The sequence below is a fragment of the Gambusia affinis genome, linkage group LG01 (genome assembly GCF_019740435.1).
Source record: "Gambusia affinis linkage group LG01, SWU_Gaff_1.0, whole genome shotgun sequence".
NCBI classification, from domain to species: Eukaryota; Metazoa; Chordata; class Actinopteri; order Cyprinodontiformes; family Poeciliidae; genus Gambusia; species Gambusia affinis.
Window position 1 is genome coordinate 27,085,083 of NC_057868.1, and position 19,031 is coordinate 27,104,113.

Genomic DNA, 19,031 nt, shown 5'->3' on the forward strand with positions numbered 1-19,031 from the left:
TTTCATCACTTATTATTGCACTAACATCAATGTATCTGTGCTGCTGTTTTCCTGGGTAATTAAGCATCAAACTTGCGTATCAAAGGCAAAACTGTGGAAGGTAAAAAAAATAACAATTCTTAAGTGATTTTTGTGGCTGGTGTGAAGCAATATGGATGCTGACAATTTTTCAATGACTTCTTTTTAGGACACAAAAGGCAAAAACCCCATGGTGTGTTTCATCAAACCTCCCCTCAGGTTCATGTTGCTTTTATTGTTACAACTGCACATTCAAAATTTGTTTTCTACAGTGTCCCAATCCTCTTTCTCGCTGTGTGAAATAAATATAAAAGAGAGACAATTTATTCTTGAGGAAAAGTTTGTTATTCTGTCAAATTTCTTGCTTAGTGAAAAGAGGTGAACTAAAAATCTCCTAAATCTTCACTGATTGCTTACACATGGTGTAATTCATCTGTTAACTGTGTGCCATGGCTGTGGCCTGCTGGCATAAAAGTATGCTTCATTGATGAATAAGTTTGAAATTTATTCTTTCAAATTGTTTGACTTTAAAACAGATTTGCACCAATTTGTCACGAACTAAGAAGCGAACCTGGTGCCAGAGCTAAAAACAGCTTAAGGCATTTGAACTCATGTTTCTATGTGTATGGAGGGCAGATGGACAGTGCTGTTTTCCCCTTCAGACAAAGATGTCTGTGATTATTCATGACCCTCTCAGGTTTCCCTTTGAAGTTGAGTTACTGCTTTTTCTCTGTTAGCACCAGTGTATTCCTGTGTGCATTGTTTATGTGTGTATTTCTGTGTAATCTGTGTGAGTGTGGACTGCGTGTTGCAGAGCGAGCAACAGCCACAGAGAACTCTGAAGAGACTTGTACAAAATTCTGAATGTCTTGCATGTTAGTGCAAACGATGACGTATGCTGGGTTAGCCAGAGGTTGAAACGTGCTATACTATTTACACGTTTGTGGAAAATAACCACTTGTTATTAACAGTCATACTGGGTGTTCATCAGTCTAATTTGAACTGTTAAATATTGCTAATATAATATCATGATAGCTTTATCATGTTGAAGCCTGATACAGAAAATAACTATTTACAAATCTGATTAGAGAGAGAGAGTTAATTAGTTCTATATAGTATATGAGTTTTTGAACTTTACTTTTTCCCTTTTAAATAAACTGCAAAATGCTTAGTATGATTGGTATTGTGTTTAAAACACGCAGGATCCTCATCTCCGTCCCAGCCTCTTATAAACGTTTTCCACCTAGGTTTCATCTTAAATGTTTTTTCATCTGCTATTTGGTTTGTGTTAATATATGTTCCTGGTTCTGTCAGTTTTGGATTTGGATGTAGACCAGCGGTCTTCAGCTCCAGTCCTTCATGGCCAGAGTCCTGCAAGGCTTAAATGTTTCTTAGCTTCAAAATGCCCGAGTCAAATAATCAGGTCATTAGCACGACTCTATCTGGAGAACTTGCATACTAAGGAGGTAATTCAGCCATTTTATTGTTTGCATGGACACATATAAAAGCTGCAGGACACTTGGTCTTGAGAACTGAAGTTGAAGATCCCTGATCTGGATGGTCCCTTCATCTTTTACGCTCATTATTGTGTTTTCATCCAAATATTAATTGAAAACAGTGACAACTGTGCTGTTACAAGCTAAACATGTCATCTGTCAATGTTACCAAACTTTCAGTTTCACATTCTCCAAAAATAATCTAATATGTGAAACATATGTGACAAATAATTTGTGGTAAATAGGAAAGAATAGAGAAACTGATTTGTTTTTTAATCACCTGAATGGAAAATACATATATAGTTAATATCTGCATACCGTACATCCTTGTTACCATTCTGCAACAAGTGCTGCTAAAATGTTATTGATGGAAATGTCAGTTAGAATTTTAACTACTAATGTATTTTTCCAGTTGTCATTCGTAGCTTAATACTGGACTTTAAGAAAATTTGTAATTTTTGTAACTATGGGTAATAAATAACCAACTAAATAAAGAAACGACATGATGTTGTCAGCAAGTAAAAGCGTCATTTTTTTTCACGTGAGTGTATTTCTTTTTAAAATTCAACTGAAATTGTGATTCAGAGACTTGCAGGAATCTCATCTACATTTTCAATCATATCTTGACTGACATTTTTCACATTTGGAAAAGCAGTAATGTTCTCAGTCAAAGAACAGTTATCTTCTGCTTGTTTTTGCTGCCTATAACGCAAATTTTAGAAAAACAGAAATAACTACTTAATTTTAACCTTGTGTGTATGGCTTCAGCAGTGGCTATGTGATAATAGTAAATTAATAATTTTGAAGAGATTGAATTGGAATTAGGCTGTACAGAGGTGCAGTTGGTAAACCTGTGGCCTTGCAGCGAGAAGGTCCTGGGTTCGATTCCAGGCCTCCGTCTTTCTGCCCAAATTTTGCATGTTCTCCCTGTGCATTCTTTTAAAACTTGGAGTCAAGGAGAGTTAGAGTCAAGATGGTGACAGGTATCATTGGCACACCTAATGTGAATGCCTGGTACTTAAAATATAACAGAAAACAAAACAGCAAGCAATCCATTGCTGCTGCCCTCTCCCTCAGGAATTTCCATCTAAAACAAAAAATACAAATTCTCCAAATGCATAAAAGATATATATATATTTTTTTTTAAACAATAATTGTTTTGTCTTCACTTCACTTCTTTTATTCTAAGATAATGATGATGTTCGGTAGCTGACATTTTGCAAGCAAAACATTTTCGCACTGACCAAACTCAGGTTGCACAAAAGTTTACTCTGCAAGCAAAACATGCAATTTAGTAAGTGGAATCTTTCAATCAACCTTCCTGTAGGGAAAAAAACAAGATGTTTGAACATAGACAGGAAAGCATCTATTTACAAGAGGTAAGGAGGTGATCATTCATGGCTCATAATGTAAATTGAGCATGGTTCTCATTTTATTCAGCACTAGGGTTTAAGGGCATCTGGTGGAAAGCAGCCAATTGTAAGATCTGTCTGGAATCAGTGGGAGGGCACAAGGTCAGAGTTCATCCTTAGGATTTCATGTCTGAGCCTACGGAGGAAAATAGACATCTGGTAGTCATGGAAGGTCAGAATTTAAAACCATAAACACAGGAGCTTAGAGCAGAGACCAGGGCAGAAAATGGGAAATGTGGCCAAACTTAAAGCTTGAGAACTGGTTCTTCCTGTGATTTTTTTTTGTGCATTTTTAATATGTTCTTTTAACTTGTGTACAGCAAGTTTTGCTTCATTATCTAATGAGTTATGTGACAAATTGAACATTATTTATTGCTGTTAAAGTTACTTTAATTAAAATTTTCTCACAAAGTCCAAAAGCAAGGTTGTTTACGAACAGCACCGACGTCTGATATTTAGATCTTTCTGAGATTAGAGAGACAAGTTGTCTCACATGTTTCGTTTCTTCATCCAGACCTGTTTTTCTGCCTCTTCCTATTGTACCATAGGTTAAATCATCATACTCCCATGTTTCGATTTTTCCAAACAGAAAATTAAACCCAGGGCTGTTGCTGTGTGAGTCAGCGTTTGACTTTTGGCGTTCTTATTTTTGACAGGTGCTACGTTTAGGTTTTCAGTCTTCCTCTGTGTGATACTTTTCTTGTGTTTGTGAGCACAGTACATGCTTCAAAAAGTGACACCTGAGTGTGCAGACATGTCTGCACATTCTGCATTAAATGCCTCTCTGGTGCTTAGCTATGAGTCGCTGTCTCATCATGCATGTGCAAACACAGTAGCTGATAAATCATCAAATTGCTGAAACCTTTTTCAGAGCAAGAATAACTTTGTCATGGTGCTAATCTGTTGACTTAGTGCACGTCTTCTGTTTTGAATTGTTTCGCTGCAACTCTTTTGATATGTGCGCGTGTGTGTGTGTGTGTGTGTACATTTGGATTGTTTTGATGACACCGTCTTCGTCTCCCTCTTCCTTGCCCTTTATCCCAAATGGGATGCGGCTCGTCTGGACATGACAAGAACCTCTACCTTGTTGCCACCATCATGGTAAAATATTTCCTTATTGTACAGTTTACTGTACAATAAGTACTGCTTGCTTCTGATTAAGAAGCAAGCAGCATTTTGGGCTCTTAAAAAGATGTTCTTTAGTGAGATGAATTCATAAACATTCATTCATTTCCTGTCAGAAGTCAAAAGAAACAGGCATGTTGGGTTTTTTTTAGCAGTTCTGTGAATTATGCACATGTATATATATATATGTCTACTTGGATGTGTATTAAACGCATACACACACCTTAGCCCCAAGGATCAAAGCAAGGCCACTCACTGTGCACTTATTTGGATTGTTCTGATGGGAGAATGCACAGAATGCAGAGGGATGAGCCACTGGCTAGTTGCTACAGACTGCTCTCAGCCAGCAGACAGAATTAAAATGCCGTCCTTGCTTACATCTGTGTTAGCCAGAGAGGATCCCTAAATCACTATGACTTCAAGGACTTTATAAGTGCTTTTCTTGGCCTTCATCTTCAAATTTTCTAATAGAATTGTCATCTAAAATCCGAGTATTCATGGCGTTTCATTAAGATTTTTCACTGGACAAGAAGGCATTTGAGAAGACTTGATTTATCAGAGATTACATGCACAAGCAGAAAACACAAGCAGCTGAACTGGAAAGCAGGCCCTTTATCTCTTTCACCATAGATCTGCTCACACACTTAGCATGGCATGCTGCTTGCAGACAGAGGATGGGCCTGGGAGGTCCCACACAGACAGGTGGTTGACATCAGCTGGAGGGGGGGGAGGGAGCGAGGGCAGAGAGACACAGAAGCACAGAGAGAGAGAGTGATGACAGAGTGATGTAGAGACCACACAGAACAGAAAATGGTGGGGTCAAGTCTTTAGTAAGCATGACGGCAAACTGACAAACACCCGGAGTAACATTAGACTTTTCTTTTTTTTTTTAAGCTTGGTTTGTTGTCTACAGAATGCACAGCAGTCTTGCATGTGGAACTCATATAACCAGCAAGTAGAGGTAAATTTATGCTTTATCTTGTTGACCAAAAAGGTTGTCATTTTAAACATAATAAGATATCTGGTTAAAAAAAAAAGAAACGTGTGTTACTAACGAAAACATACATGGTTCATTAGAGTAATTAGATTCACGTTATTTATTGAATTTGCTTCGAGAGTAGTTCTTTGCAATTCAAAAAACACATTTTGAAACTCTAATAATATAACCCAGTGCCATCAATCATCAACAAATAATTGTCTGTCTTGCCAATGATATTTTAAACTTAAATATATTTAAAAACACTTTCTAAATTAAAGGTTGAGAGACTGAATATCACTAAGTGGCGATAATTAATTTCAATAGATACATCTTTATTAAGACTCCAACCACAGAGCACCAAAAATTTTAAGGTTTTTGGTTTTACCATTTAGTTGAAATTGCAAATAGGTGTATACAATACCAAAAGGACCATTCAAACAATGCACTGTTTGTGGTAAATGGTAAATGGACTGAACTTATATAGCGCTTTTCCAGTCATTTTGACCACTCAAAGCACTTTACACTGGAGTCACATTCACCCATTCGCACTCACAAACACACCCATTCATACACCGATACGCAGATCGGAAGGCAATTTGGGGTTAAGTGCCTTGCCCAGAGGCACATCGACATGTGGCAGGAGGAAGCTGGAATCAAACCTACAACCTTTCGATTGCAAAGGCAGTAACCAGAGAGCCACAGTCGCCCACACATATCCTTATTTCTGATGCAACATATACAGATTTTTTTTGTCTACAGGGCCACACCCATGCTTGTGGCACCAGGACAACAGCGCAGCAGGAAAAGGGCACAATGGAAAATTTTTGGTGGCTGAGCAAGCACATCAGTATCTTTACACCCACATCTGAAAACATGCAAATTTTACCCGACAACTTGCTCCTGATTAATTCTCTGTTTTGTTTTCTATACCGCACAGTCACAGGTGCCATTGAAATGTACGTACTTGCATGTCAATGGTGGAGAGGTCATTAAAGCGCAGATTTGTAGGAAAATGAGTCAAGGTCGACTCAGGTTGGTTAGTCATGTGACTCACCCTTAGTCAGCTATCTATATCTGAAACACAGCTAAGATTTATCTCATGTAATTACTGTTGTTGAGTTTCTCCGTTGGAATTAATAATGTACAAACCGCTTCCACACTGTAATTATTCTGATATTAAGCTAGATTTAAATCAAAGTATTTATCTACTAATGTCACAAAAGAGGTTGACGGTTTTTGGAGGGGGCACCCGAATGTGGGCAAAGGGAGGCAGAAGTGGAAAAAAAATAAATCTGTGTAATGAAAAGGACATCCTACAAAACCAAAGTCCAAGGTTCAAAATTTCAAACACAAAATGAAGACATTAAATACATCCCAAAACAAACCAGAAGCATTGAGGGAAGGATTACCCCACACTGGGGTAGCTTCAAGCAGAGTACATCAGCTAAGGATGGATGAGCCAACAAAGAACAATGAAAAACAATCAACTGATGTACTGAGTGATAAATGGAGAATGACATTGAATGCAGGTGAGTTAATCAGGGGATTAGGAACAGCTGTGAAAAATAGTAAACAGGGAGAGTGAAGGGAAGATGAATAATTAACAGAGAGGAAGCTGAACTAGACACATAAGATAATAACTGGGTAAATTTTGTAAATGACAGAATTAAGAATATGTACAAATCCTTTGGCAATTATTTATACAGATGGAAGAAATGCAAACGATGGGGCAAAAGTACAAAGAAAATAATAGGATAAACTAGGTAACTAAATATGGAGGAATTACCTAATACGTCATAGCCTTAATGAAAATAAACAACTGAATATGGAATAAATATTTTTGTTACAGTGATAAACTCGGAAATATTTAGAGAGGAACACAAAAGAAAAAAAAACAAACAGGCACAAGCACCCGTCAATAGTTTCTTGAGAAGAAACATTGTGCTGAAACTCTACCTGGCCTCTGTCCATGAGTGATTTTTAACTCCCCATTAGGGCCATTAGCTCAGCTCTTGGATTCAAGTTAACCTAAAATGTTGTCCCTTGTTATTAGTTTCCTAATACTTCAATCTACTTTACTTATATTCCCAATACAATATTACATTCCCCTTCTCTAGCCTCTCTTATAACTTTTTGTTTCTCCCCAACCCTTGATGTATCCGACTTCTTTCTCTCCATTTTTCCATCTTTGTCCTTGTCCGTGGCCAAACAGGCATTCTTGCATCTGGCCCTCCTCTCTAGTCAATGCTATGGGATTTTAGATTCTCTCCAGGAAGGGGGAGTTACTGCCATAGCTATGCTAAAAGATTAACCACTTGTCATGAGAAGATTGCTGAATGTCAAGGTCATAAAAGCTAGGGTTCTGGAAAACATGTTAATCATTTTGTTCATTCTGCCTTCAAGGCCTTAAAAGACTGGACTCCCACGTCCACTGGTCCACTTCAGGGAGAGGGTGGGTTTACTGGGGCTGGACCCAGTTGTAGCGAGGAGAGAGAGCAAAGCCTTTCCCCAATACAACTGGGATGCTCTGCCTCCAGAGGTTGGTATCAGCTAGTTGCATTTACTTCGTTTCATTTATTTGAGTACAACTAGTGTAGTTTTAGGAGGCCATATTTTGGATCTTTAATAAAGTTAAATTATTATGAAGTATTGCAACTCTTACTTGAGTAAACACAATCCTATTTTAATAAAACACACACACGACCATATATATATATACAGTATATTATATATATATATATATATATATATATATATATATATATATATATATATATATGTGTGTGTGTGTTACAAAACACCCCTCCCGACCCCACTCGGGGCAAAGGTGTAAAGAAAATGGATGGATGGATGGATGGATGGATGGATGGAAGGATGTATATACACAAAACATACACATTGCTCCTGTAAGCATTTGTTTCATCTTAATCTTTAAAACGCCACAATTTGCACCTGACTTTATTTTTTTTCTGTCACGATATCCCTTTAAATGTTAAATCAGATGCTGTGATCTTACTTGAGTAGCCTTTTAAACAAATACTTTTTTTTACTCTTGCTTGAGTATTTTCCTTGATGGTCATTTTTTACTATTGCTTGAGTAAGAATGTATTGAAGTAGTGCTTCTCTGACTTGAGTACAATTTTGGAGTACTCTGCTCCTGGAATATGGACAACCTTTGGTTACCCTACTGCTCAAATTTACATGTACGAGCCCAAGTGATACAACTATCACTTGGGGTTTTTTCTACCCAAAATATTTTACAGAATATATAGCTTTAAGTCAGTTGGTCTCAAACTAAGACAATAAAATCTTTAGATTATAATACATTTTTGACTTGAATGAAAAAGAAACACTTCAGCTAAAAAAGAGAAGAAAGAATCCCTCATTGTTGTATTATATTCAAATGCAATTACTGCTGAAATGAAAGTCAGAAGAAAATGTTTATTTTGGAGTTACTCATAGATCCCACAAAGTAATAGTGCTGTGTTTGTTTTGAATTCCCTTCAGGAATATCACAATGACTCAATCTTACTGTTAGTGATTCATGCTTCAATGTAGTGTAAGTGCCTTGAGGTATTGTTTTGGTGTGTTTATTCAGTGTTAATGTTGCTGTTTATTCAAAGTTATGTTGTGAGAATCTGACACCGGCCCAGCCGTGACATTGTATGGTACTATGAAGCTGCAAAATCTATCACAAATTTATCATTATCACAAAATGACTGAATGCAATATGCATATTGTTGGTGTTAACTAATTATTTAACCTTCCCCTGGTCCTACCTTGTAGCTCAGAAGAAATGCAGCAAATGTCACGGTCAGACAGCAGGGATGCCGGGGGAGTTGTCCCATCATGTCATCAGTTTCAGACACCAGACATACAGTACACAGAAAATAAACTCACAAAAGTGCATATGGGGTCAGAGAGAACTCACCAGACATAATAAAAAACTTGTGGGAACCCTGTCTTTTAAGATGGAAAGAGGGTTAAGTACTAAGCCTTCATTATGCCTGTATCATCTTTGGTGAAACATGTTATTTAATACAGCATAAACATTTTAGAAGACAACTAGTAAGTTGGTCTAGTCAATACAAAACTACTTTAAAGTAGTTTAAATGCTAAAATAACAATAGCCAAAAGCTATTTTTTATTAATGTTTAGTTTTCCAAAAGCTAGATCCAATTTATGCCATTTTTGTGAACCAAAAGGAGAAACAATATTTTTTTTTTTATTGTTTATTGCAAGTCATATCACTATTGCAACATTCACTAATATCATTGCATGCCATATGCTGTCCTGACACTGTGCAGCCCTAATACAGTTGTTCCATATGGTAGTTAAACAACTCAGACTGATATTTTTGGCAGGGTAAGTTTTTAAATTAACACAACACAAACCACACAGAGCTGTAGATTTACTTCAGAAAGCTAATGGATCAGAAAGAATCATTATCTGCATCATCATCTGCAGTTGGTTCAAACTCAAAAAAATCATTATGTTTATTTGTGGCTCATATGAAAAAAGGTAATTTCTTTACCACAGAGGAGTAAAGGCACTTGTAGACACAAGTGTGTTTTCAACTGCACAACTGTCTTGAAGTTATTGGGGACACACTTTATAGGATGTGAAGTCTTATCTCATATATAAGATGGTCTTCCAATGGGTCATTTAATAGCTTCTATGGCACAGTATGGTCATTTTTATCCAATTTAAATTAAGTTTTAATGGGAAGGAGACATATAATCTAACCTTGACCACAAAGATCCCTGGATTTTTTTTTATTTTTTTTTTTTTATCAAAAACAATGATTGTGTAATCTTCCTCAGAGACAAGACAACATTAACTCATCCCAGTGCTCTCCACCTGCACATATAAACTTGCATGGTTCTGAAATCTGTTCTCTGTTAGACACAGAATCTGCTACTCAGGAAGTAACCTCTGGCTTATAACTGTGAGCCAGCTCTAATTCCAGGAGCAAAAAGTGGAGATACAGATAAATGAAAGACCTTCAGAAAAAACAGAGTTGGATGATGACTTTTTTTACAATCCCTTGTTTTCATTTTCCACACCATGCCTGTTCTGATTCTCTCAGGATCTCCCTCAAATGTACTTTTGTTCATTTTTTCCACAGCTAGTAATCAAAACATCTGTGGGAACTGATAGTCTGTGTTTATTACAAACTTTCTTTCGTCTCTCTTTTTTGTGGTTTAAAATTGGTTGATGAAGGATTTAATTTGCTCCAGAAGTTTATTTGCATAATAAGGTTGAGTTATGAAGCATTCAGATAAAATCTCAAACCTGCATACTTACCTGATTCATTTTATTATTATTTTGTTTTTTATTTACATTTAATTGGAATCTACATTCAAGGGTTTAAAATGCTGTGCCTGTGGGCTATAAAGTTTAGGAATGTTGTAGAGCCCCACTCAATAAATCCATCAAGTTAATACAATTTGATGTGAAGAACCAGCATCACGTTTTTTCTCCTTTGAAGCATTTCGACTCTGCAAGCCTTTTGAAATGTTTTTTGGACTGCGTGTTACAACATTGGACATTTTATTGGGGAGTGAAGTGCGTTAGCAGGAAATGTATCTCTGTCACATTGGCACTGGTTGACTCATTCTTCCAGTATCCTGAACTTCAGGGCAGAAAATGTTATGTTTCCAGTATTTCTGATTCACAACAGCTCTCTTGGGTCGCAAACCATATGACTTTAAACATAAAAAACATGTGGATACGCATTTAAAAATAAGGTATATCAAAAGTTCATTGAAATAGTTGTTCTTAACTCAGTCCAGAAGTCCAATAAATATAAGGTCCTGAGCAGATATGTCCCACCTCAGTACAAATTTTCTACAACAATGCGAATATTTGTTCTTCCATTTGGGTCTCTACCGCACCCAGGCATTTTCCTGTGGGTGTTCTACGTCATTGCTCTAATTGGTGTAGGACGCATCTTCTGAGCTCTTTGTAGGAATTACTATTCAGTGGAACTCTCCTACGTGTTGTACAAAACTTAATGGAGAAACATTATGATGACGTCCTGAAGGCAGAGTGTCAGATAGAGCAGGAGCTTCAGAGGCCCAACTTCAAGGCGTGTAATTGCAAAGTCAAATTTTGTTTCAAGTCATGTTTGATTTATACAGTGTTTTTTTCTTAACCCCTCAAATGGTGGTATCCCAACCATGGGACAAATCCAGTTTGTTTGAATACTCTGCCTTTTTCACCGCCAGAAGGGTTTAATTATGCTATAAAATGGCATCATAAATAGGACCTAAATTGGTTATATTATTGTCAGATTCACTTCCTGCACTTGAAGAGTGGCACCTCATGGTTATTTAGAGCTTTATGCAAGTTTAGTTATTCTTCAGAAAATTCTTATGCTGTTCAAAGTGTCAAAGAATAGGAAGATTTACTGTTGTGCTTAGCAGCATGCCAATAGAGGTTCATACATTTAAATGTGATATTTCAACACAAAATTTCTACAGCATCATGTGATGAAATACAAGCCATAAGAAGTGTTTACTAACATTGTGTATAGCTTGGAAAACTTTTTCTATACATTTCTAGAACTATATAGAAATCATAATTTATGGAATGTTAATATTTTTTTAAGGCTAAAATGGAACATTTTACTTAAATAAAGGATATTTTTGCTTATATGTGAATTACATCTTTTGGAGTTATTTGAGGTGGCTGACCCCATCCTGACATCACTTAAGAACACACATATTTATTTTGACATTGGGCGTTTCCATGACTACTTCTCACAAAGTAGACTTCTTTTGCAAACAATATGACATAATTTTACGTGACAAAAACCAAATTTATGGCGGCACCGCGGTGCTTGAAAGATTTTCATTGCCTGCTTCTCCAACTGAGACTTTGTTTCTCATGAAACATTGAATAAATAATGATTGCAATAGTAACTTTTAATTTGAACTAGGTACTTTCATTTCTAATCACACAAACCCCAAATGTCAATCTCACTTGTGGGAAGCAAGCTGACCTGGCAGCCATCCCACTAGATGATTATTTCCAGTGGTTGACAGCGAGAGGAAATGCACTACACTGAGCTGTTGAGCGACTCAGAAAAACTGTTTACCTTTCTCAGTTTTTTTTCTCTGCTACTCCACTCACTATCTTCTTTGCTCTACCTTCCCCCTCCTCTGCTGCTGTCATGCTCTCCTTCTCACCCGCTCATAATCTGATGCCGTTGTCATCATGCTGACAGATGTGTGTGTTTGTTTGACCAAACCGCTGAAGTGACGCTCCTGCTCATCTTTTAACAGGGACTTGTTACTAATGACTAATGCACACCACAGATAGGACAAATCTGTCACTTACTGTAAACTAACCTCGTACGGATGGAAAGCAATGCTCGCCTTTCATGGCGTGGGCCACCTGCGTTTTCTTTACTGTTCACCTCAGCCAAATTTAATTACATGGCATGTCACTGGTACATATTAGTAGATCATTTTTTTTGTTGACTGGCTGACAAAACAAAACCAGGCTACAAGAATCTGTTGTGTGTATGGCTTGGCTCCAATGGCACTGGCTTAGAGAAAGGTCTCTGTCAGAAGGGTTTCCGTCTACAGGACTTGTTTTTATTATGATAGCCTTGCAGCTGAGTAATCTGTGATTTTTCTCTGCTTATATACATTTTGTTGATTAAAATAATCTCTCTCTGCCTAAACAATTGCTTGTTCATCCTTGCGGTGCCTTGCCATGCTCATGTTGTCATTGCATACGATAGGGAGAAATTCTACAACAGAAAATGTTTCTGATTAATTGGAAAAAAGGGAACCTCCTCTTTTTCCAGTAAACTATGCAGGGCTGATTCTGCCACATACCAATTCTCCTTGGAGGGCCCTCTTATTGTATAATTCATAACAACTTATTAAACAATTGCTTTGTTTACATGACTATGTGAAAACGTGAATCACACTCTGTCTGTTCTTCCTGTTGCTGTGAGAGTTTTGGAATTTCTTCGTCATCATTTGGACACAAAATCATCTCCTCCTAACATTCCAGTTCTTTCAAGAGATATCTCATTGTTTAGTGTATTAATGATGCACCAAATAAAAATAGGTTTACTTGTGGCTATGGGATTGAGATGTTGCGCTCTGCAGAACTTTTTCCACCACATTGCCATAGTTTGTAAATCTGTCACTTTTGGAAAACTGATGTGAACCCTGACAAAAGCAAACACAGTCCCAGGTGAGCCGTCATATGTGTCAGTCTGAGCATTAGCAGCAGTGATCATAAGCAATCACCATCTGTTGCACCTTCTGAACATTTTAAATCTTTTTGGAGGAGTCTTCGACTACTCTTTATGTTAGATAGTTGCAACAGCTAACAAAAGCTTGGAGGCTTTTGTTTATACATGTTGCTCTTAAGGTCGGACCACAAAATTTGAATCAGATGCAAATGTTAACTCTTCTTGGCCAATGTGACACATGGTTTTATTTTGTTTGCTCTGCTCTGGATGTTTATGCAGCTAAGTGACCCGTTTTCAACGGCCAGACTGATTACTTAAGTATGCAGAGCGTAGTGGATCAAGTGAAGAAATAGTTGACATCCGTTCGCCGTTCGTGGAAAACAAATGTTTCCACGAATCCATAATTGCACAAAACACTTAAGAACTCATCTGAATATTTTCCTGCACTAAAAAAATATATTTCATGCATTGCAGTAATGTGCACGTTTCTTAGCCTATGTACAGTATTACTGTGAGAGATTTTGAGGCAAATGCTGAGGTAATCCTATAACTCAGAAGTGTTGTCTAAAACTCTCTGACCCCTGTGCTCATGGGAACAAGTGTTTACTCTTCTTCCACCAGTATTAAACAAAAGACACATATTTTCAACATTAAGATCCTACATGCTCACCTCGGGCCCGGCTGCCCGTCAACCTGGATCAGTCAGTTTTCCCCATGTTTGGACCACCTCCGGATGTGTATATGTGAAGCTGAGTGTGTTTGATTGTGTTTATTGAACCCAAAAGATATCCCTGTTCTATCAGTTTGTCAAAACAATAGCTATCTGCATGGCCAAAGATTACTTGGTTGCCAAAGCCAAAAAGAAGCATCAGCTTCTATAAAATGAGAAAAACTGAGTGCTACAAAACAAATCAAAACATGAAACTAAAAGTAAAGACATCTGAGGTATATAAAAGGGTTAAATCACACATTGTGCATACTGTTCACAATCTTCAATATTACATTTTGACTTTGCATGGGCTACAGTCTGCCTTTTAGCTGTCTATCACATTAAAATCTGTCCTAACTTTGTGTGGATTTATTTTAAGTATTATTACCCAGCTTGTAAGATCTGTCAAAAGGTTGAGTTATAGTTGGGCTTTTGAAAAGGCACTTTTTCAATGCCTTTAAGGAGTAAGCACCTGAATGCTTCCAACTCGGTCCACATGCTAAGAGATACAGTGAAGCCACGCTGGCAGGATGTGGGGAGTAGTGTGTGTGGAGAGGGTTGAGGCAAAGGGCATACTTGCTGGGTAGGTCTTAGAACCCATTGGCAACTGCTTGCAGTTCTACATGCATTTGTGGTTGTAACATGACAATATCTGGTCCAAGTTGTATTGATACTTTTGGAAACTGTGTCTAACTGCCTTGCACATTGCCAAATGAGGAAATTGTAGTTTGAAGAAAAAAATGTAATTATAGCCTCTAACAATATTAGCTTGTGGGAAAATACCTGAGCATGGATTTAAAATACCAAATTTATTCTCTGTAGTCCAGTTAAGATTTCCAAAGGGAGCTGAGCCAATAATATTTTTGCTAAGCCTCAGCTCCCTGTCTTTGTAAGTTGGTGGATACAAAGCAGGCAGTACCAACACATAATGGATCTTGCTATGTTGGAAAAGAACATTTTTTCAGAGGAACTCTATGCCTCAGAAGGTAAAATTAAAAACAGAAACCACTGTGTTTTTGTTAAGAAATATACCATCGACCACTAACCGCTTTCTGAGCTTTGCTATATCCAACCAGAAGGCTGCAAACTTCACAAGGCAATAACATTAAACTTGAAGAGGTAAATATTTGCAGCACCCATAAACTTTGTGGCATTTCAACACTGAGACTGTAACAGCGAGACGAATGCAGCAAAACATTGTTGATAAGTAGTAACTGGTCAGCTTCAACTCACCTTAGTGACCTCTTGAATATTTGCATTGTTGAGAGACATATATTCATGCACATTAAGGCATCTAAATATGCAAATTATTTATACAAACACACTCATACATATTCCTGCATGCACATGAATGGGATGTATTTTGAAGTTGGTATGGCAACATTTCAGTGTATGTATTCATATCCTTTGAGTGGTGCATGTTTGACAGCTTTATATTAAATAAAGTGCATAGCTTTTAAAGATGTGTGAGATGCCCCAAATACCAATGAGTTACAAGTCTTAACTTTGAAAGTTTTAAATGGTGAGTGTATGCACTTCGACTGCACTAGATAAAATGTGGAAGCTTTACCTTTAATTTGATTTTTTTGTTTGTTTGTTTATACAATCCACTGGCACATATCAGCCTGAAAGAAGACAGCTTGATATTTTGAGACACAATAATTTTGTTACTTATGCAATGGTAACTTTGGCTTCCAAAGGAAAAAAAAAAGAAATACTATATCAACCTTAAAGACTATTGATAGTTACTTGTTTTAGTAAAATTATATTTCTTCTAGCCTTTATTTTGTGTATGTGTATCACAGAGCTATGGTCCAGAGGGTCCAGGTGGCAGGCATGAGGGCCCCAGTCTTCATTGGAGTTTGGCTCTAGAGTCCATAGGAGCTTCTTCAGTTGGACACATTTCACAGGTACATATAGACCTTGCAAAGCAACAAAAAAAAGACTGATAAGAACAGCAAGACTGGAAGTGTTGTGGTCAGTCTTTTTCTGAGTTATGTATTTATATAAATATTCTAGATAAGTGCCTTGCAAAAGCATTCGTATCGCTGGGTCTTTTGTTTTAGATTTTTCATTTTACAACCACAACCTTTATTTTATTTCTCATGATACATGAACATGAAGAGCTGGACCACTGTGAAGAGGAGGGAAAATCATGATTTCCCTATTTGTTTTTACAAAAAAAAAGTCTAAAACATGTGGAACTTTTAGAAGGATTCATCAGCTACTTTCTCTAAATGGCTTCTGACAAACTCCAAACAGGACTGTTATTTTAGAGTTATTTCACATGAAGGTCCTGTATGTGGAGCGCACAACTAATAGTTCTCCTGTCAATAGATTCTTCCATAAGCTGTTGCTCTCTGGAAGTCCTCCAGAATTACATTGGGCCTCTTGGCTCCTTGCCTGACCTGTCATTTTAAGTGGATGCTAATGTCTTTGTAGGTGTGGATCTGTCAAATTCTTCTCAATTTAAATAATTTAACTCTGACACGTGTGTTCCTTGGTGTTTGCGGTGCCGGCTAAAGTTATTTAACAATCCTATGGGTGTCAGGGAACTTGCTTGTTTGGGATTTGGCTTTTGTATTTATTAAATATTTTCTGGTGTTTTATTGATGTTTTAGAAGTTGGGCCAACGTTTCCATGATTCAAGTATACAAACTGAAGCAAAGCATTACATCACAACATTAGCCATTAGCATTAAGACAGAATGAGCAGTACAGGTGCTGGAATGGTGGTGTCATAGTGTGAATGGATCACGTCCTGAATCATGCTGGAAATTGTGTATTGTGACTCCTACCACCGTCACCCCAGACAGTCTCAGTAATTGTGTCCATCAGCAAGACGGTGGTCAGAGGGTGCCATTTATCGTTTAGTTCAACTCCCTTTGTGTTCATCTTCCTCTCTCAGTTTCCATTTTTCTCCCTGCCACATCTGTACCGCATTTTCTCTGATTAGCTTCTTTGTCATTTCCTCAACATGAAAGCTACTGGATTTTGTTCGTTTCTTGCTGGATTTTTTCGTTAGACTGTCACACTCATGCCAGTTCTATGTTCTGTTCCCTTAATGACTACTGTAAAAGTCTCTATTTATATTATTAAAGAGACACTCCAAGCTTTTGCCTCAGGTTCTGCCGGCATTTTGGTCCAACTAGAAACCAAATACAACAATGCCTTCACAGAACACCTGTTTTAATACTGGCGATAAGGTACACACAGGTCATTTATATTTACTAAATGAGTAACTTGTGCAGGTCACTCTTTGAACTTGATTATTTTAGGGTTATCAAGGTCTATCAAAAAAATTACCAATGAAATACATTATAGTTTGTGGGTAGAACATTGAGATAAAATACATTAGACTCAATTATACATATGTTCTTCTAAGCTACTCATTGGTTAATTTCTCAAAAATAAAGCTGTTGTAATAGTGCTAATTAAGATGATTTTCTGTCTTTGACCCAGGACGTGTGCCCATGAGGTCATCACTACTGGTTCTGCTCCTCCTGATCGGCGTCCAGGCTGTACTGAACATGGGAGGGAGTTTGGCCCAGAACCCTGGAGCAGCCAATAACAGAGCAGGGCAGCAGGAGACAGCAACAGCCAGGGGACAGCTTTCTCAGGACCAAATTTCAAATCAGCAACACAGTACCACCCATCCTAGAATCAAGAGGACACAGAGTGCAGCCTCAAACATGCACAACAGAAGCCCTGTCATTGGGCGCTCTCCAGCAGGTTCCTCTCCAGACCCCTCCAGCCCAGTGGTGGACCCGAAGCTCTTCTCTAAGAGACATTATCGCCCTTCACCTCGTGTTGTCTTTAGCGAGGTAATCCCTTCACATGACGTTCTGGATGGTGAGGGTTATGACTTTGAAGGGATGAGGGGGCTGAGGGTAAGGCGCAAAGCAGGATCACACACCATGCATCGAGGAGAGTATTCGGTGTGTGACAGTATAAATACCTGGGTGAACAAGACGCGAGCCACAGACATGTCTGGAAATGAAGTGACAGTACTCTCCCACGTTACAGTCAACAACAAGGTAAAGAAACAGCTTTTTTATGAGACCACCTGTAGATCCCCGACAAAAAGGAGTTCTGGAATCGTACTCGGAGCACGAGGTAGAAGACAAGACAAGACAGGCAACTCTGGTTGTCGAGGCATTGACAGCCGCTACTGGAACTCCCACTGCACCAACACAGACATATATGTAAGCGCCCTGACCGTCTTCAAGGAACAGACAGCCTGGCGTTTCATCCGCATCAACGCTGCATGTGTGTGTGTTCTCAGCCGGAATTCTTGGTCAAGAAGACGGGACACTGACTGAGGTGGATCGCTCTTGACCACTGGACTATGAAAGCAAACACACATTTCTACAAAACAGCCACTGCAGCTTCTATGCCAATGCTCCTATCATACACCCACTGATAACAGCAATCAATAAACACACGCACACACACAGATTTCTTCAATCAGTCCCTTGTTCCCTGACCCTACCTCAGTCAAAGAAGTCCTAGTAGTTTTAAGTTATGAGGACCGCATGTTATATTTATGATTTATACAGACAAATATAAAAGTATATACAGTATGTGTATATATACAAAATTATTTCAACTTTTTAAATGTTAATGTTATTGTTGTTGTGTTGTCCATGCTGTTATTTATTAAACACCTCAGTGCTTGCCTGCCTGGTTGTCTCGTTTTTATCCCACTCAGACAGCCTTAAAGTGCTGTGGAAATATTTTTGCTTCTCCCCTTACTTGCTTTTTTGTCACACTGAAAAGAAATTACACCAGGAAAAAAGCGTATGGTGGTAAATAAAAATTAGTTTTTAACTATTATTCCTTTTGTGATTGGATATAAATAGCTAAACAATTGATTGAATCACGCTTGACGACAATGGTTTCCATCAAAAGTTTGAGATAACTGACGGTGAAACTTTTACATCACCACATAAGGATTTTGGTCGACTCCTCCTTGCATAATTGTTTCAAATTAGCTACTTCAGCTTAAATTCAACCGGTGGTTTAACATTCTCCTTAAAGACTTTCTAGTAGAGGGCAGAATTTCATTTATAGAA

At 37.8% G+C, this 19,031-nt stretch overlaps 1 protein-coding gene across 6 annotated transcripts in view; it reads left to right on the top strand.

Annotated features, from left to right (window-relative positions):
- Positions 1–18,631, top strand: part of LOC122832086 (neurotrophin-7-like) — a 31,518-nt gene extending 12,887 nt beyond the window's left edge. For 2 of the 6 annotated variants that reach the window (XM_044118516.1, XM_044118524.1), the window contains exons 2-3: positions 15,776–15,867; positions 17,419–18,631. In XM_044118516.1, the coding sequence (XP_043974451.1) occupies positions 17,430–18,278 (849 nt within the window). In that variant the 5' untranslated portion in view covers positions 15,776–15,867; positions 17,419–17,429 and the 3' untranslated portion in view covers positions 18,279–18,631. Of the gene's footprint in view, positions 1–15,762; positions 15,868–17,418 lie in introns of all 6 variants that reach the window. The other 4 variants (XM_044118508.1, XM_044118491.1, XM_044118483.1 and 1 more) reach the window with 2 other exon arrangements.
- The last annotated feature ends 400 nt before the right edge of the window (positions 18,632–19,031 follow it).